Genomic DNA, 20,902 nt, shown 5'->3' with positions numbered 1-20,902 from the left:
CATTTGGCCAGCTTAATTTTGTGACCAATTGAGGTGTTTGGAGGTGAATGAAAAGAGTAAGTGTTGGCTGGATATGGTGATGCACACCTTCAATCCCAGCACTCAGGAGGCAGAGGTAGGAGGATTGCCGAGATTTGGAGGCCACCCTGAGGCTATATAGTGAATTCCAGGTCAGCCTGGACCATGGACTAGAATGAGACCCTACCTAGAAAAAACAAACAAAAAAGGCATAAGTGTTGGAAGCAATAGAATCATAATGAGGAGAAAAACACATATCTGGGTTTTAGAAATTCACTGCCGGATGGAGAACGGGCTGGGGTGAGGATTATTGACAACCAACAAGCCACAGTTAGATAAAACTACGACAGAGTGGGATGTTGTTGTATAGCACAGTGACCGCAGACTGCAATTATGTGCTGTACATTTCAAAGCTAGAAGAAAGGTATCTGAAACACTTCACCATAAAAAAATGATACATGTTTAGGGGACAGATTATGTTCAAACTGTTGCAGACTTTACATAATGTGTACATGCATCCAAACATCACATGTTATTATGTACACATTCATGTTGTTACATATTATTTAAAAATAAATGTATGGAAAAAAAAAATGATGGCCGGGGGAGATTGCTCAGCGGTTAAAGGTACATGCATGTGAACCCTGTCTGCCCAGGTTCAGTTCTCAAGCTACGTACGTAAGCCAGTTGTAGCACGTGGCACAAGAGTCTGATGTTCATCTACAGAGGCAAGAAACCCTGGTGTAATGAAAAGGAAGTTTGCTGCTAACTTTACTGAGTGTGAAGCCCAAAGGGAGAAAGACACAGCTTAAGAAACTCCGCTGAAGTTCACATCACTCACCACACAGTGTACTCTGAACAGTCTGCCCAGCGTCTGCAGAGCCATTGGTGTGAACTGGGGCATCTGGAATAGCTGCAAGTATAGACTGCTGAACAAGGAAAGAGGAACACAGAACAATTCACCATCAGGGCAGTGTATCCATCCTCTTGGTCTGATCCATGGCCTGCAATATGCAGGAGTTCTTTTCACAAACTAATTTGCTGATTTCACAAATGGCCTGCACCGATTTCCCTTGTTTCTGGAGTCAGTTTAGGTGCAGATAAATCAGTCAAGTTTCTAGAGGGGTTACACTACAGTCCACAGAACGCCCACTTCCTAGCTCTTAAATATGTGCTGCATCTACTTGTGCTCAGATGTAGAAATCATAAGGCTTTATGAGATATCATTTGATAATTATAAGGTTTGATACAGTTTACCTTAATTACATTAACTATAGTATTAACATACTAATTCCTTCAATGAAAAATCCAGAATGATAGTAACTAGCGAAAGGTTTACTGTCTGACCAGGTATGATGGTATATGCCTATAATCCCAACACTCAGGAAGCAAAGGAAAGGGGAAGAAATTTGTGCCCACTTTGTCTACATGGCGAGTTTCAGGCCAGCTACATAGCCAGACTCCTTCTCAAAGTAAATAATAGTAATGACTACCTCAAAACAACACATTATCTTTCATAATTCAATTTCCATTCTTAATTAATTTGGTACTTTCTTCACTGAAATTAACCCACTGAACACTCCCTATAACATCACAATTTGAGTACCTCTCTTTGTAAAGTTCCACACAGTGAGTTTCTTTTCAGGTCTGAAAGGGTACCAGTTAAAAAAAAAAAAAAAAAAAAAAAGCAAAAATCTTTCCAACAATTTACATGCAAACCCTGTAAATTTTAATGTGGGAGTTATTATCTGTGAATATGTGCGGCTGTGAAAAATTGCTATTCCATCAAGAATCTTTTATATGCTATTCACACAGGAAATCTGTTCTTTTTCCCCCAGAGCATGATGCTTTGTCTTTTATTCTCATATTTATTTAGCAATAACTGAACATCTGCTTCATACAAGCTCCTTTATCACATGCTGTTCAAATTCCGAGACTCATATTCTCTTTTTATTCTAGTTTTAATTCAAAGGAGATGATACACTCTGAATTCTATAAACCACATGCAAATAGACGGCCAGTTATTAAAAGACAGATGCCCATATACTATAATTGATAGGAGACAGAACAAAAAGAGTCATATTTTTGATGACTCTAAAAATCAACACTAACGAATACAGATTATCCATTGCTATAGTTTGGATCTGGAATGTCCCCAAGATGCCTATGTTTTGGTCTTCAACTTTGTGCTACTTTAGGGTGGTGGAACATTCACGAGGTTGGGCCTAGGGGCAGGTCTTAGGTCACTGGGAGCATGAAAAGAAGTTATGGAACCTTGGGCCATCCCCTCTTCTTGCTTCCTGCTTCCATGTAATATCTTGCTATGTCCTTCTCTCTTGGAATTGCTCTACCATTCACTCCCCACCAAGCGTGTTTCCTAACCACAGACCCAAAAGCAGTGGCCACTAACTGCCCATCAACTGAAACCTCCAAAACTGTGAGGACACAGAACACTTTCTTCCTCAAGAGTTAAACTCCTCAAGATTTTCTTAGTGCCTGAAAGCTAATGTACCCAGATATTAAAGTTCTTAAAATTGTGTGAAAAAATTTTCAGATATTTAAGTTTTCCAACAACAAAATGCTTTGTTAGACTTAGAAATAAGTTCTGAAACAGGTCAATCTATTACTCTATTTAGAACTGAAAGCTTAGGATGATGAAACTAATGGAACATCAATTTCATAATCTGTAGAGAAGTGTACTTCTGCTCAGGTGGTTTAACTGGCCGCTTGCCATCCTATTGCATTGAATGAGTGCCTGCTTTTTTGTCATATAAATTACTGTGGGACAGAAATTTGAGTCACAATCCCTGCTCTTGAGCTACTTAAAATGAGGAGTGCAAAATAACATTTATTGAACTTGATTAAGAAACAGGTACTGTGCTGCTAGCACTTCTATCCTATAAACCATGTGAGTCTTTGGAAAATGATGGAGAGGTAAGAGGAGAGGCTGCGAAGGATTTTTATTGATAAGGTAGCTGGAACTCGTGGAATAATGAAAACAACTTGCAAAGGCACAGAGGACAAGCAAAAGCATTCAGGCCTGAAATGGAAGTAGAGATCTCAGGTATGGACATATCTGAAGCATTTCAGCAGAAGGGATCATGAGGAATGGGTCTTCCTGGAGTTGAGTTATGGTACTAGAAGTATATTAATCAATCACGAGAGTCAGCTTAACTAGCTTCGCACTCAACATAGCATGTCTTTTCAGATGACAGTGATCACTGGGGTAACTCAACACTCACCAAAATGCTGCGAAGTGACAGTGGAGTGTTCAGAACTAAGTGAGACATCTCTACCAAACTCTCCAAAGCTCAGGGCCCATTGCAGAAGAGGTGGCATAAGAATGTAAGAACCAAGGCAAGAGGAGGAGTGCTCATAATACTGTCCTCCAGACCCAAAGGGGTCTTGAAATTCATGACCTCACAGGGCCTGAAGAGACCCACACAAGACCTGCATAACAGGAGGGAAAAATGATGACTTCAAAACAGGAGATTAATGGAAAAAAGAGAAAGGATTCAATGGAGGGGAAAAGGGAAGGGTAATATCTTCAAGTGAAGGCTAAGCTTTCAGAAAAAAAAAATTAAGTTACCTATTTTATCCTATTCCCCAACATAAATTCTAATGGGCAAGTTGTTAAGGTTCCCTGCCATCTTTGAGATGATAAAGTTTTGCAGTTTGGGCTCTATAAAACCTTAGAGGTTTCTAAGGCTTCTAGTTGGTGTATCCAAGTCTCTTGGAAATCATCCACGTAGGCATGATAGCTGTATCTTGACAGCTGTCCTGGTCAAGACTCCTGGAGAACTTAGTATCATGGTGAAATGCTGGAAGTCTCCCTACTGCAAAGAGATTGGGAGTCCACCTAAGGAGACTGTGGTTCCTTAAAGCCAAGAGCCACGATGCAGAATATAGCCACTTCAGGGTAAGATGTTCTAAAACACTTCAGTGCAAGTATAATAGGGGATGCCACTGGCATCTGGGCAGGGGTACTCCAGAAACTTAGAATTTTGTTGAACATTTCTAAATAAAGATATTCTAATTAACAAATGATTCAAATTCAAGTTGAAGATTGTTGCCAGGCTGGTATTTTTAGACCCAACACTGTTTTATTAACACTGCTTTATTTATGTCATCATTGGTATTCAATCTGTTTTCAGAGTAAAAATGAAATGAGTGATTAACTTATTGTGAACAGCTCTATTTATAAGTTCCATGCATGATTATGTTCTTTCTCCCACATGTCAAACTTCCAAGAATCCTTATGTAGACAATGTGTGCTCTATAAAGATTTCTGAATGAATGTCTAGTTGAATTAGTGATGTGAGAAAGTTAGCAGCGAAGGATGAAGAAATGGAAAACATTCAATATCATCCTAATTGAAAACATAATTGTGGTCATGGAACTCTGTAGAAACACTGAAGACAAGTCATGCCAACCACTCTTTTTCTTTGGTAACAACTATGCTCCCATTCTATTTCAAATTCTTCCTGGTGTACCCTTTATTACTGTGTTGTACAAGATACTGGTGGTGGTAAGGTCAACTAATGGTAGTGAGGGATTATATCATATAATGAGCTTTCCTATGAACGTGGAAGTTTTGGAGAGCACTACTGGAGCTACAAAGCAAGACTGGCACTTCAGACCCATGACTTGAAGGGGCATAAAGCTCATGTCTGGGAGATTACCAGTTGCTGCTTCATAAAAATTACAATGAGTTTCTACATCAAAGAAGCCGTTATAACAAAGGATTGGAAACATATGGTCTGCAACCATTGCATAATGAAATCCATGGACAGCAGTGATGGGATGAAGAGACAGGTGGTAGGTGGAGTTGAGGCTAACACACAGATAACACTATAGAGGTGACTCTTGGGCATATGGATACCAGCAGCTGACACAGCAAATGGGAGATCCAATCCATGCAAGGACTTGAGCAGGAGTCGTGGGGAAGCACACAACCATGTAAGCTCTAGTTCAGGTAACTACTTATTCTAGCACTTGCCAGTGTTTGTGAATGGCACCCCATGAATAAATAGGGTAGATTTTATATGATTTCTGAAACAACTCACTCTCTTTGTCATTCCCATGCATGGCACTACCTGGGAAAAATATATAAATGGCTAACATATCATCTTCCAAAGAAGGGGGACAGAGGATCTCTGAGGAGGTGTCATGCATGTAAATGAACCTCAAAATAGACGACGACTGAGAAACCACTGGGTATCACCTCCATCTAAGCATCTACTGTGCTGATGTCTGCCTTCTATCAATTGGCCATCAAAGAACCCCAACTTCACCCAATGAGTTCTCTCTGTCTTCTGTGCGAGGCCCATTATGTCATCTCTGACAGAACGAGAGCAGAGGCATTCAGTACGGATCTCCCCAGTGGAGTCATTTGAGGGGGGAATAACAAGAACTGGTGACAAAGAAAAGTACACATCTCTTACTTAAGGTTAAGGGAGAAAATTCATACAAAGAGGAAGTCTTTGTATGGTGAGCCCTAAGAAGAAGGTCTAGAAATGAAACACAAGCAGTGATGGAGAGCCTTTAATGTCAGGAGGAAGCTTCCTCACCTGCCCTGGAAAGAGACTTCCCACGTTAAGTAGAGGCAGGTAAGCCCTCTAGTATTTATGTCAGACCTCTGACAAGAGAATGAAAGTTAGCAACTTCCTCCACACCTGATACATGCACACTATGCCATTTGATTTCTCCTTAATTGTATTAGCTCACAAAGTCTCCCTTTAAAACTGATATTTGGATTGAAGGGACAACTTGGTGGTTAAGTGCACTTCCTATGTAAGACTGAGGGCCTGAAGGGGCCAGAGACCACCCCATTTGAATCTCCAAGTCTCAGGTAAACACAAGAATGGGTGGATGAGTGATATAGCAGGACACCTGATGTTCAGCTTTGGCCACCACAGGCACACACACTGGCACCATAAAGACACATGCACCCCATCAAATACCGCCACCCTTCTACCCGGTTGTTTTGCTTGTCATAGTGGAGATTGGAATTTGCGGTCTATGCATACTAGGCAAGTGATTTAGCTCTGAGCTACCCCCAGTCTTCTTGTTACTGTGTTTTTTTTTTGGGGGGGGTTAGGGTCTCACTAAGTTGCCCAGACTGGCCTCAAACTTGTGATCTTCCTGCCTCAGCCTTCCCAATAGCTGAGATTACAAGTTTACTCAGTCAGGCTTGGCTAAAGCAAGATCTAGCAATTCCTCCTGTCTTAAGGTTGGTGCATGTAATTTGTAACTCACTTCAAGTTTTGTTTATCAACATGTCTTGAAGAAACCCTTCATCTTATGTTCCAATACTAGACTAGAAAATTTGTCTCGGCATGCAATTGTGCTGACATCAATGACTTACCATGGGGCCACTCCTGAGGTCTACAAAACTCCCTTCTTCATCCTGGGACACATCAGACAGGGTGGCACTGCTGAGCGAAGCACCATCTGGCTAAGGGGAAAGAAAAGAGGCAATCTCAGCCCATCAGACACCTTGCAGGGAGTTGGTGTATCACACTGGATTCCCACAGGAAGGTGTGTGTGGCACTGTGCAAGGTCAGACTAGCCAGGCACAGACAACTGCAGCCAGGCCTCGGTGCACCATCACTGACCTGCGTGAAGGGATGACTGGCTGGCAGCCTCTGCCCTCCACATCAGACACTGCTGTAGCTCATCACAAACTCTATTTACTTGAATGCTGTTTTAGTTAGGCTTCAGAGAGTTAGGCCTTGCACCAAAAGACCTTGATGGCCAGGCATATGTGTGGCTAAGTGGGATCATGTGTAGATGTGGCCAGCAAGGTGTACATGAAGCCTTATCTAAAGGGTTTCTGGGAAAGCTACAATTCCTGATCAAAAAGACTAGAGTTGGAATAGTGAGACACACCTGTAATGCCAGCACTCAAGAGGTTGAGGCCAAAGGATTGTGAGTTTGATGCCAGCCTGGACTACAAAGCAAGACCCTGTCTCAAAAAAAGAAAAAAAAAATGAATTAGGAATTATATGCTTGTAACAAGACCATCCATGATGGAGTGCAGCTGCAAGGTAGTCTCAATAAGAATGCAGGGTAAAACTAAAGATATAAGGATGGTACAGACTGAAGGTCAAGTCAAATCTGCTCTTGTCTGTGTGGCTGACCCATAGACTGAGTGAAGCAAAACAGCTTATTCTACAGTAAATACTAGGAGGACTTTTTGTAGAATTCACTAGCAATATAATTAGGCATTTTTACATTCGTAATGCTGAAATTCCTCTTTGTTACGGTGTCAATGACTACTGAAATAAGGCATGAATATTGCTTTCTTTACTGAAATAAACTTATTGATGCTTATAAAAGCATAATTTTTGCCCATAGACCCATTTGTTATTGCACTTGATCATATTTTTCTCAAATTTCTACAGGTGATATATAGTCCTTAAAACATAAATTACCTGGTGTGTTTGGTGCACACCTGTGATCCCAGTGCTTGGGAGGCAGAGGAAGGAGGATGAGCAACTCAAGTTTATCCTTGGCTGTTTAAAGAGTTTGAAGCTAGCCTGGAGTTCTCAAGAAAAACAAGCAACCAACATATAAAATGAAAGAATTGCACTGATGTGTGTGAGAGCATGCGGAGGCACACCACGCCAGGTGCTTGTGCCACATTTTTGTGTCTAGCATATTTGGATGGCTTGGAATACAGCAAGCAGGCTTTGCAAGCAAGTGCCTGTACCTGCTGAGCCATTTTCCAGCCCCAACCAAGAACATTCTAGGGACAAAAGGGGAAACCAACTAATAATAATGAGCAGAGTAGGAAACAGAAACAGGCAAGTATTTAAGACATGTTTGCAAACCCAGAAACCAGCTAGATTCCTCCTCATTTAAACATAGACAGTCCTTAAATACAATGTCAAAAAAGTTTTAAAAATGCCCTCTAAATAAAATGGACGAAGGGGTGGGTGCCCCCTAGCACAAGCACATAGCTTGGAGAACTCAAAGCTGCGAGGAAAGGAAATGGAGGGAACAAGAGTGACACCAGCTAGGCTAGAGTGAGAAATCAGAGTTCTTACCTCTCTCATGATTATTATGTTTTGGGACAGTGTGTCCTATCCTGTGAGTGATGAACACATCAACCACAATTTTATCCTCTTGGGAAACTAAATCTATTTACAGAGGAAACACAAAACAATGTCCTACATGAATTAATTAAAAAAAATCAATCACACCAGGCATGGTGGTATACGTCTTTAATCTCAGCACTCAGGAAACAGAGGTAGGAGGATCACTGTGAGTTTAAGGCCACCCTGATACTACATAGTAAACTCCAGGTCAGCCTGAGCTAAAGTGAGACCCTACATCAAAAAAAAAAAAAAAAGAAAAAAAAAATCAACCAAGGCTGGGAGATGCTGAGTGGTTAAAGGCACTTGCTTGCATAGCCTGAGGGCCTGGGGTCCATTCCTCAGCTCCAAGGTGGTACAAGTGTCTGGAGTTCTTTGCCTCCAGCAGCAAGAGGCTCTGGAATGCATGGTGTGCTCCCCCCAATCTCTCTCTCTCTCAGTCTGTCTAAAATAAATAATTCTTTTAAAAAATTATCAAAATCAGCTCTACAGAAAAGGTCCACCTGCAAGAATGCTGAAACACTCTGCCTGGCAAAATCTTGCATGACCTATTCTCAGATGCTCTCTTTGTCCACAGTGCTGATGACATAGGGTTCAGGGAAGGTCTGGAAAGTGTAAAGAATCAAACTTGAAAAACCACAGACTTAGTCAGAAGGCCAATCTACAACCTGAGGACATTTGCTCCCACCTGGGAAGGGGGCAGGACCCTGACTGGGAGGCGCTCGCCCCGGTCTGGACAGCTATGTCACTGAGCATTCTACTCCCCTCAAGCCAGTATGCTCTCCACACGAGATATTTACATTGGCAAGATTACTGGAAAACACCAAATATTTATATCTTCAGTAACAGAAGATACTGAAAAATATTTCCATAGTAGTTATTTTTTTCTGTGTGAGCTCACCCACAAACAATAAACTTTAGCTGACAACATCCTCCATGCAGGATATGCATAAAAGGCTATTTTTTGCTATTATTTCTGCCTGTAGTCTTTTTAAAAGATGGAATTTAGTTATTGTGGATGCACCTATGAAATTATCCCCTGCTGAGCTTAAGAGCCATGGGCAATGAAGTTGTGTGTAGCTAGATGTTGGCCAATAACCAGAATTATGTGGCACCATTACCCAAGAGCAATGAGAATACACACCCTCTATACTACATGAATGTTCAGGATAGTCCCAGGCTTGAAGTAATCCAAGTGTCTGTCATCAAGTGAGCAGGTATGCCAACAGACAGCATTTATGCACCATAGGAAATCACTCATTATTACAGGACTGCATGCAAAAGTAAGTGGATCATAAAACTATAATTATGAATGAAAGAAGCCAGGCACAAAAGGGCATATGTATTTAAATTTCTACTTTTATACAGAAGATGAAACTGATTTAAGGCATTAAAATTCACAGTCAGGGATTGACTATAAGAGAGAGGGTCTTCATCACACTGATGAGGACAGGAGAAAAATTTCTGTGGTGATGGATGTGGTCCTGGAATTTAGTTATGTTTTCTCTGGTGATAAGACTAGTCACGTCACATACCCAGAATATCAAGCATTTATTCTGTGTAACTGGTGCATCCATTCTTGAAAAAGCTTAAAAAGTCAGATTTTCATTTTAGGGGCTGCTTAGAATAAGAATACAGTGTTAAAACTGTGTCAATTAAAAAGTTACTGCAGGAAGTAAAGGTATGCCTCGGAAAATTTTTTAAAATAGAATAAGACAAGCTAAATAATCATATAATTATATCCAACAAGAAATGTCACTAAAATATTATGGCAAAAAAAGTGCTGAACATGGGGCATACAGACTAGCCTGAAAGAAACATGAAAAAGCAACGAAATTTGATTCCAACAAAGCCACATGCATGTAGTTTGTGCTCCAGAAAGATGCAGCATAGAAATTGAGAAAAGTTAGAACATAACGAAAGAAATCACTAGAAACTGAAAAGAGAAAATGGTGTTTGTATGGAAAGCACTTGCTGAATTCTGACCAGGATGAAGGGAATTAAAGATCTTTGTGACAGTTCAGAAATCCAGAATAAATGTAAAATTCATAAAATTCAAACAGCTGCCAGAGAGGTGAAACATGGTAGCCTAGAGAAGTTTATTTATAAAGGAATGACATTCAAGCCACTAAAATCAAAAAGAAAAAGTCCATAAGTCTCTTAGGAAGGGTGTCACAGCATATATATATATAAAATTGGGATCGAGAAATGGCTTAGTGGTTAAGGTGCTTGACTGTGAAGCCTAAGGACCCACCCACGCTCGATCCCCCAGAACTCAGGTAAGCCAGATGCACATGGTGGCACACGCATCTGGAGTGTTTGCAGTGGCTGGAAGTCCTGGCATGCCCTTTCTTTTTCTCTCTCTCTCTCTAATAAATAAATAAATGGAAATAAAAATTTAAAAATATATGAAAATCTACCATGCAAATTTTTTGGGAGCACAATTTATATTTTTTCCCAAAATAGTCATGTGGCACACATTTGTTCCTAGCAGGAATACCAGCATGGCATATCGTTTCCTAGTCACAGTGTTGTAACAAGGACTCAGTCCACAGGCTAAGGTGGAAAGGAAGAAGTGAGAATCCAAGCCAAGGTCGCAGATGCATTGTTTTGCAACTGTCCCAGCTTTGGTTTACCCATCATCAGTTTCTTCTCTGTTCAGTAAAACAAACTCCTACGTGTTTAAGTCAAGGTTTCTTAGATTTCCTTTTATAGGAAACAAACACAGATGTAAGGGATGATTTTTAACAGATGGTGTGATTGTATTTTGCAGCGACTGATGAATCAATACCAAATGTGGTTATCTGACTTTTCACTTAAGACATTGGAAATAAACTTGATTGCCTTTTCCATCAACTGCCATCTCCGTTGAGTATTTCATTTTTTGTCGAGTGAACATAAGGAAAACTTCTTCTTTTATCTATAAAAGGAGTGATTTGTAGGCTAGGGTTCTGATGAATGCACACTGGACTGTAAATCTTAGTAAATGCCTGACTTTAGTGACATTCGTGACTTAGAGTCAACCACATGGAATACATCAACAACTGTTCACTCATTGTTAGTGACCAACTACAAAATCAATGACTGGGATATTAACTTAATGTGGATTTCTTATTAACCAGCTTACTAAGACAGTGGTGACATATAGTTAGCTGCATACTTTAACTCAAATAAATATATACCACAAATAAAGCATTGATTTGATGAGTTTTAATATTTTGACAAAAATAAGGACTTATGGGATGAACCATTACCACAGTCAAGACAAGGAAGCATGATGCCCGCACCCTAAATGTCCCCATGCCCTTGTGGGATCTCTCTTTCCAGCCCTTTCTTATCTACCCAATTTTCCAGGTAGCCACTGAGCTTCTTGCCATTACACTAGGTTAGATCACATTTTTCTATAATTTTATACAAATTGAGTATTTCTGTCTGGCTTTTAGCACATGGCATAGTTAATCTATGTGTGCTGTGTGCCTCAACAGTGCATTGCTATTTACTGAGGAATAGAATTGATATATGTTTAACCACTAACCTATATATGGATATCTGGACTGTTTTCAGTCTGGGACCATTACAAATAAATATGCCATAGACCACTGTACACACGGCATGGATATAAATTAGGCACACGTGGAATGGCTGGTTACTATTGTTAACCTTTTAAGAACCATCAGATGCTCTTTCCACATGGACAATCACTTTACATTCTCATTGTCCAAAAGTTCTCCCTGCTCCACATCCGCAGCACTGCTGGTCATGGTCAATCTTCTTGTCCCCATTCCATGGGGTCTCTAGAGTGCTATCGGGACTTCACTTACATTTGTGGAACCATTAGTGAGTCTGGGCATGCTTGCATGAGCTCATTTAGGTAAGTGTCTGTTCTAAACTTTTGCAGGAACTGGAGAAATGGCTCATTGGTCAATACACTTGCTTGCAAAGCCTAATGACCCAGTTCTGATGCCCCAGTATTCATGTAAAGCCAGAGCCACAAAGTGCACATGCACCTGGACTTCGTTTGCAGTGGTTTGAGGGTCTGGCAGGCCCATTCTCTGTCCGTCTCTCTCTCTCTCTCTCTGTCTTATCTCTTTCTCTCTGCTTGCAAATAAATAAATAAAAACTGATGAAAAATTAAAAAAATATTTTGCAAATGCTAAAAGTCAACAAAAGACCTAAACATTTTTGCACACATGTATGTGATGAACACACATGTTGTGTATGCATGTTTGTACATATGCAAGGACACATATGTAGGTGTACATGCATGTGGAAGCCACAGGCCAGCACTGAGTGTCTTCCTCGATATCCACCTTGTTATTTTTCTCATTTAAAAAATGTTTTATTGAGTTTTAATACATGAACATACTGTAATTTGATTATATTTCCTACTCATATTCCCCTGAGCCCCTCCTCTTTCCAAGTAGTTCTTGATTTTGAGTCTCTCACTGACCCTGGACTCAGCAATCTGACTAGCTGACTAGCAAGCCCCAGGGACCCTTTGTGTCTACCTCCCCAGTGCTGGGATTACACACATGCACTACTGTGCCTGGTTTTTACATGGGTGCTGCAGAACCAATCTGAGGTCCTCATGCTTGCATGGCATGTATTTTACTGACTGAATCATACTCCTTGCTCCCCAAATTTTGACATGAGAAAACTTATAATATTGGCTGAAGTGATGGCTTAGTGGTTAAGGTGCTTGCCTGCACAACCTAAGGACCCAGATTTCATTCCCCAGTATCCATGTATGGCAAATGCACAAAGTGGCACATGTGTCTGGAGTCCATTTGCAATGGCTGGAGCTCGTAGTAGCCCATTCTCTCTCTATCTCTATTTGACCCCTCTCTCAGATAAATCACTAATGATATAAAAGAAAATTAAAAAAAAACAATATATGCCTGAGAAAGCTGAGTTGCTCTCAATAGTAGAGTTTTGTGGTGAATTCAAGATCAGTGGTTACAAATACCAGCTGGGTGCATGTGATGGAGAGTTTTTAAATATTAAAAGAAGCTTTTCTATTATTTTATAAATAAAAGGGTTTACAATCAGAGATAAAATGGGAGTTAAGCCAATTGGCCAAGTCTCTCTCTCTCTTTCTCCTAAAGTGTAGTAAAATCAGCAAATCATAACTAAAAACTAGGACAGGTAATTATCCCAGGAGCATTCATACAAGTGGTAGTCAGAGAGAGAGAAGCCCTAGAAATAATACACAAATATCCAAAACTTATGAAATCTCTAACAAATGGACACTAGGGAAGAAAGCAAATACAGAAAATTCTGGAAATTACTGTGCAGTACTATCTCCTCCAAATTATATAGGAAAATGGTGTGAGCAGTTAGTTACTCCTGAGTTCCATCAATAGCTGCCCCTTCAAAGTAAAAGTCTCTTCCCATCTTACCAGTTTGCTTCTTCCCTAAAAGAGAAGCTAGTGGCTTTTTCTATTTTTGCTTATTTTCTTTCTGGGAAGAACTGAGGAGAGATTATGAACATGGAAAACATTAAAAAAATTACATCAACTCTTTCAAGAGAGAGAAACAATAATTAAGAATAGTGGTGCAAATAGAAACATATGTCAAAAAAAAATAAAAGCTCTGGGTAGGTGATAACTTAGGCACGATCTCCTTGCTGATTAGTGGAGGAGGATTGGTCACTGCCCTTCTATGGCCTTGTCTATGAGAATGAGGAGTAGGAGAAGAATAAAGGATGAAGAGGGTAATTGGCCACATAGGGTGAGGTACTGTCAGCAGTAGGGTGGCCTGATGCTCACTCTGCAGTGGGGAGTAACAGAAGACCTGAGGATACCTGTTATAGTAGGTACACTTGTGGCTTACAGCTACAAATGCTCCCAAGGCAATTTTTTCTTTTATTTATTTGGAGAGAGAGAATGAACATGTCAGGGCCTCCAGTTGCTTACAAACAAACTCCATATGTAATGCCACTTTGTGTATCTGGTTTTAATTGGTTACTTGGGAACTGACCCCCAGTTGTTAGACTTTGCAGGCAAAAAAAAAAATGTTTTGATTAAGGGAAAAACTGTAAAGATATTATGTCTGTCAAAAAAGAAACAGTCATTAATGTATGGATCATACACCTGTTTCTATTGAATATGCATTTAGTTGTGTACCCATTATATTGGGGTAATTTATTACTAAGTATTTTTCTTACTGCTTGATTAAATATCATTGATCTGGTGATGATGTTGCTATCCATCCATCTTAATTCCATCACATGCCTTCAGGTTTAGCATGATTGTCTTGAAGAAATGGCTTCTTTAGAGAAAGCCCACTGCTTAGCACTGAACGAATTCTCCTATTATATCTGCCAGGGCACAAGACAATTGCAGAGAAGGCAGTGGAGAGAATATGAGAGTTGTTCTCACTGTGAGCCAGAGAAGATTCTCTCTGCAGGTGGAAGAAGACACTGGAGAGATTCAAACTCTGATATCAAAGTACTAAAAATAAGAGACTGTTGAGAGGTCTCCACTAAATGAGAGCTCTATTACACACTCCAACATTCAGGAAACACTGTGGAGGGTGGGTGGAAAGAATGTAAAAGCCATAGAGTGGGATGGAGTTCCTTGGGCACCGTGCAGTGCCCTAAGCCCAACTGCACCAAGTGGTGCATTCATGGCCCCACAATGTTTGTTGGAACCCCAAGAGACCCACTCTGTTTTGAGTCAATCAACATTATGATAAGGAGGATGGAGAAGGACACAGAGAATGAGACATCCAAACAGAGGAAGGAGTAATTGGGAAGAGGGGGTGCTCAGTGGAATAGGAGCGGTAGAGGGGAAACAAGAGGGTAATGGGATGGGAACAAGACCAAGTATCAGTTATCAATAAAGATGTACATAAAAATGGTTTCTTCATCCCTACCCTCCAGATCTCCTTCCATCAGTTACCTGAGGACCATTTGTTTTGATAACTTCTGCCAGCTCCTTTTCTTCCTCGGGGCCATCCAATCCAGGGCTATGGTTGTCACAAGAGTCATTTGGCTAAATGAAAGAAATGAAAGTTATTTTCCAGACAGATGACTGCAAATGTTGTTTTGTGTATTCCATATTCACCATACTAGTGTGTGTGTGTGTGTGTGTGTGTGCGCGCGTGCGCGCGTGTGCGTGTGCAGCTGCACAAAGATGCAAAGAGTTAACAGTAACCTGGGCACTGGTGTGGTGATATGACTCAGGTGCTCCCCATAAACTTATATGTTCTGAATGCTTGGTCCCCAGCTGGTGACAATTTGGGAATTGGCACCTCCTGGAGGCAGTGTATTGCTGGGGGTGGGTTTATGGGTGTTATAGCCAGCTTCCCTTTACCAGTGTTTGGCACACTCTCCTGTTCCTGTTTTCTACCTGATGTTGGCCAAGAGGTGATGTCCAGCCTCATGCCATCATTTTTATGATTTGTCATAAAAAGGCATTTCACCAAATAAGATGCAAATCTACTGTATTGTTGAAACAACTTTTGGCATAGTGGATATTACTGAAATCATATGTGGGGCCTTACCTACGATTACTTTTCATCTTATGTCTGTGCCTTGTCTATAGTTCCCCCAAAGTCTCTATATAGAGATTAATAAGAGAAAACACACATGCATCTTAAGTGGAAGTGACGCGCCAGAGGGAACACAAGCAAACATGATCAGGAAGAAGAGTGTGCACCTCCTGCCTCCTGCCCCTGGTCGCCTGCACTAGGAGGGTGAATATATTTTATACATTTAAGTGTATATATTTTTATTTACTTCATGTGTGTGTGTGCTGGTGTGTGTGGGTGTGTAGACGCCTGAGGACAACTCAGTCTGGTCCTCTCCTGATGCTGGGTGGTGGCAGCAGCCAGAGCTCCAGTGGACTAAAGGATCACAAAGGGAAACGGTAGGCACTTCACTGTGCTGCTGGTAAACTGTGGTGTCCCATATATGAGATATACATGCCTCTTTATTTTGTCTTTATTTTTGGAAGTGTTCAGAGATCAAACCAGGGCCTCACCTATGCAAGACTACTGCTCTCACACTGGATTACATTTCCAGCGTTTCAATGCATTTTTTACTTAACTGTATCCTCACCTTGCCTAGGATGGGATTATAGGACATGGTTCATTTTGATGGACACCCTGAATTAGACTAAGAAATATCTAGGACATTAGAGAAACATGCCTTTGAGCGTGCCTATGACAGGTTTTCCAGAGACAATTGAATTAGATATTGAGCGATTTGACTTAAGTGATGGATTCTTTCTTGATGGATATATACTATGAAGCTACTCTTGGCAGGTGGAACTCAGTTAGAGAATGTAGGTCACTGGGGGAGAGGTTCTTGGGGCCATATCTCCCTCTGGCTCCTTTCTGTGTTGTTCTCCCTCTGCTTCCCATCCCCCAAGAATGGAAGAAGAGTGTCCATCTCCCTGCGAATGCTGTGATGCTCTGGCCAGCATGTGGCTCCAGGAGATCATGGGCTTACACCACACACACTAGGAGTCAGATTAAACTCTGTCTCTCTCAAGTTGCTTCTCCCAGGTGTAAGGTGAGAGTGAAGAGAAAATTAATGTCCATGGCAAGTTAGCAATATCTAATATTGCTTTCACATTCTAGAAACTAGACGGCATGGGTGAGCCTGGAGTGGAGCTTAAGCACTCTTTCCCAGCTCAGTGCAAGTGCTATGCTTGATGCTTCCTCAGCCTTTACAAGGCAGCCCCTTAAGGATTTAGACATGGGAGGCAGGAAAACTAGCAGGAGAGTGAACTGGCAGGAGGGATCCTGGGAAGAAGGGATGCTGGGCCCTTCTTCAGTCCTGTTTCAGAGAGAGTGCCTAATGATTATTCTGGAAGCCTCTAAGGTAGAGCTTGAGAGGTAACTGCTCCACTTAAACTATAGGCACAGATGAAGGATCAGCATCACTTAGCTGCCTCGGGTTGGAGAGCAGGAGATGAAGATGAAGAAAAATGCAGCAGAATGGGTAAATGTCTGCCTTGGCCTTACATAATCATTTCAGAGCTATTCCACTTAAAGGTCAATTGTCATTCTACCCAGTAAAGTGAACTGCTTGTCCCTGAATTCAATCCTAGGTTAAATGTCCGAACCCTCTGTGCAAGCGCCATGTCTTTCGGCTACTGTGTGGTGTGCAAAGCGCTTACTGAGTGGTCAGCCAATACCTACAGTTGCTCCAGAGGACTCTGCAGACTCACTCTGACCACTTTTGGAGGGAAATGGAAAAAGTTTTACATTCCCAGCCCAGAAATCTTCCTTTGATACAATTCCCTAGTTAATGACTAACTCAGATTATTAGCCTGCTTTGAAAGTGAACTAAAATAGATGAGTATAAGCCTAGGCATTAGCTCAATAGGAAGTAGATGTTTAACATGTGTGATATCCTGCAACCAAAACCAAACATACATAACATGGCTTTAGTAAACGATACTTAACTCCCATGCTACATAATACATGAGTTTATCACAAACTGCAACACACGTAAGATGACACAGTTTCCCATAGGACATTTTTACTTGAAATGATCTAGCACAACTTCCCATGAGACATTTCTATTTAGGAAGTAATGGAGGTGTCAAATATGTCTAATAACAAGCACTAAATTAATGTTGAATGATACGTGGAAGGCTGAGACAGATTCCAATATGAGCCCAGCAGAGGAAACAACAGAGAAGGGGGCAATATCCCCCTCCCCCACGTTTCACTTCTGGCTGAGGGGCTGGAGCTACAGCTGCTGGTATTTTCTGTTACTGAAGGTAAAGGTATAGAGCATCATTATTTGTGGATCTAACCATTCAATCATTAGTTTAAGCCTCTTTCGCTTCAGTGTTACAAGGTAAGTAAGCACTCCTCCCATCTCCATGTTTTCCTATGTGGAAAAAATTATTTTTCCTAAATACCTGACACTCAAATCCATTTATTTTACCAATTGACTATGTTTTCAGGGAATTATTGATTACATTTCATTACCCGGAGACACACACACACACACACACACATACACAAAAAAAAAAAAAAAAAACCCACAGGAAAAATCACCTGGTAATTGAGAAAAATTACAGTGCATTTTACTGAGGCGTGATCTCTAGAATTTAATTGTTCAGTGAAGCATGCACTATGCATAATATCTATACATTGATGCAAATGTGTACAGGCATCAGGACTATGATTACAGGTACACTGATTATTGCCTTTGTTCTTGGGCAGTCAATAAAAAGATCAAATTAAACTTGAAACTGAAGGATGCAATGTCCTTTGTAGACAATACTGTCTTTCAAGATATCTTGAAAATGCTGGAACAATGTATTTGGGTCCAGAACACTTTGAGTTCAAGGCCACCCTGCGACTACATAGTGAATTCCAGGTCAGCCTGAGCTACCTCAAAGAAGAAAAAAAAAAGACCTTAACTACTGAGCCATCTTCCCAGCCCCCACGGCACATTTTTTGTTTTAAAAAGCAACAAAAACTACTGAAAAGACAGCACAAGAAAATTGGATCAAGATAACACTGTCTCCCTTCCTTATAAAACTAGTTGTGTCAAAAGACAGTTAGCTTTCAAAATGGGCTTAGATCTAGAAACCACTCAACATTTCATAGCAGAAGAGAAATTGTCGGAAGTTCCTAGAAGATAACAAGCAGGCAAAAATGGTTTGATAAGGTAGGGAAAAAAACCCAAAGAAAGGCTCAAGAGAAAACTGAAAAGTTAAATGCTTATCCCAAAATCTCCACATCCAGAAGGAAATATAACAATTATGATGTATCCAATTCAGAAGAAAATGATAAAAATAATTGAAAAACATATTTTTTTCTGAATAAATGGTCCAGACAGACCCTTTCTTTCGTCATACACTGAAAGTCCCAGGAAAATCTTGGATGACAAAATGATCACCTTCATCAGTGAAACTGGTGGTTCTTATGGTCAGAGAGTGGTGGTCACTGGCAGAAGGATTTCTACATTGGGGCTTTCCGAAAGGATATGGTCAGGGATATAAAAGGGGAAATTTAGGGCTGGAGAGATGGCTTAGCAGTTAAGCGCTTGCCTGTGAAGCCTAAGGAACCCAGTTCAAGGCTCGATTCCCCAGGACCCACGTTAGCCAGATGCACAAGGGGGCGCAGGCATCTGGAGTTCGTTTGCAATGGCTGGAGGCCCTGGCATGCCCTTTCTCTCTTTGCCTCTCTCTCTCTCTCTGTCTGTTGCTCTCAAATAAATAAGTAGAAATAAACAAAAAAATTAAAAAATAAAAGGGGAAGTTTAATTCACTTATAAAGAAAATGCTATTCCTGGGGAATCTTCCTATTTTGGCATTGATGTTATGTTTGCGTGTCATATGGTGAAGTGTGACAATGGACAAATGTCTCTACTCACCTAGGTCCAGAGGAAACTCACAATGCAGAGTTTTTTTTGGGGGGAGGAGGAGGAAATAGCTTTAAACAACTGTATAAGAAGCATACAGTCACTAACGGTACTAATAAAGCAATCGGCTTCCATTAAGAAACACACATCAGCTCCCACCATGAAAAATCTACTGACAATGACAATAGGAAGAGGAAAAACATGATGCTAAAAATAAGCATACCATGAAGAAGGAAACATAATTCACAGAAAGGAAGAGAACTCTGGGCTTTCAGCCTTAGTTATTACTATGTTCAGAGTGCTATGAGGGTACTGCAGCCAAGAAACAAGAACAGACTGATATATATATATATATATATATATATATATATATACATATATATATATATATATGTATATATATATATGTATGTATATATATATATATATATATATATATATATATATATATGAATCAGAGGACAGGTGGAATGCCAGTAAATTAGCAATGTTACTAAAAATTTTAAATTAATAAAAGCCATATGCACTAATACAACCATAGTCAAATTACTGGCATTAGCAAATAAAGTTGAAGATATCCAAGAATGCAGAATTAATACCGGGAAAAATAAGAGAACAATTTTGACACCTATGGGAATGATCACCTAGTAGGAGTTACTGAAGGAAAGCACTGTAAATGTAGGTGGAAAAGGCTCATTTAGTGCAGGCCAGGACGAATTTCTTAAAAGGCTGAGCTGGCTAAACTTCAAAATTATCATGAAAATGAAAATCAAACTCATGAGTATGTTTACTGATCTCAAAATTAAAAAAAAAAAAATCAACATCAAAAAGCAATTTTGGGGCTGGAGAGGTGGCTTAGCAGTTAAGCGCTTGCCTGTGAAGCCTAAGGACCCCAGTTTGAGGCTCAATTCTCCAGGACCCACGTTAGCCAGATGCACAAGGGGGCACACACGTCTGGAGTTCGTTTGAAGCTGGAAGCCCTAGTGTGCTCATTCTCTCTCTCTCTCCCTCTTTTTCTCTCTGTTATTCTCAAATAAATAAATAAAAATTAACAAGAAAATTTTAAAAAAGCAATTTTTGACTATGTGAAAATATCTAAAATTGCTACACAGTGTAAAACTTTAATATACTGATGAAAAATTTAGAAAGCTCAAATAGAAATGCATAGTCATCTTACTACTATCTGATATACAAATTTCTGATATTTTTGAAGACTTCTACTTCTGTTAAATAAAGGATCGGGATTGATGTAGACATTATAGCTTTCCATGGTGATGGAAAGTATATTTGAAATTTAGGGACTAGAGAGATGGCTTAGCAGTTAAGGCCTTTGCCTGCAAAGCCAGGGGATCCCGGTTCAATTCCCTAGGACCCACGTAAGTCAGATACACAAGGAGTACATGCATCTGGAGTTTGTTTGCAGTAGCTGGAGGCTCTGGTGTGGCCATTC

The 20,902-nt window shown here is 40.4% G+C and overlaps 1 protein-coding gene across 4 annotated transcripts in view; it reads right to left on the bottom strand.

Annotated features, from left to right (window-relative positions):
- Positions 1–20,902, bottom strand: part of Arhgap28 (Rho GTPase activating protein 28) — a 202,932-nt gene that overhangs the window by 41,957 nt on the left and 140,073 nt on the right. For all 4 annotated transcript variants that reach the window (XM_045143969.1, XM_045143970.1, XM_045143968.1 and 1 more), the window contains exons 4-6: positions 15,020–15,112; positions 6,386–6,475; positions 860–947 (exon numbers count right to left, since the gene is read on the bottom strand). In XM_045143969.1, coding sequence (XP_044999904.1) covers positions 860–947; positions 6,386–6,475; positions 15,020–15,112 — 271 coding nt within the window. The remainder of the gene's footprint in view (positions 1–859; positions 948–6,385; positions 6,476–15,019; positions 15,113–20,902) is intronic.

The sequence above is a fragment of the Jaculus jaculus genome, chromosome 2, assembly GCF_020740685.1.
Source record: "Jaculus jaculus isolate mJacJac1 chromosome 2, mJacJac1.mat.Y.cur, whole genome shotgun sequence".
NCBI lineage: Eukaryota > Metazoa > Chordata > Mammalia > Rodentia > Dipodidae > Jaculus > Jaculus jaculus.
Note: the sequence above shows the minus strand (reverse complement) of the source record. Positions and strands in the feature narration are given on the sequence as shown.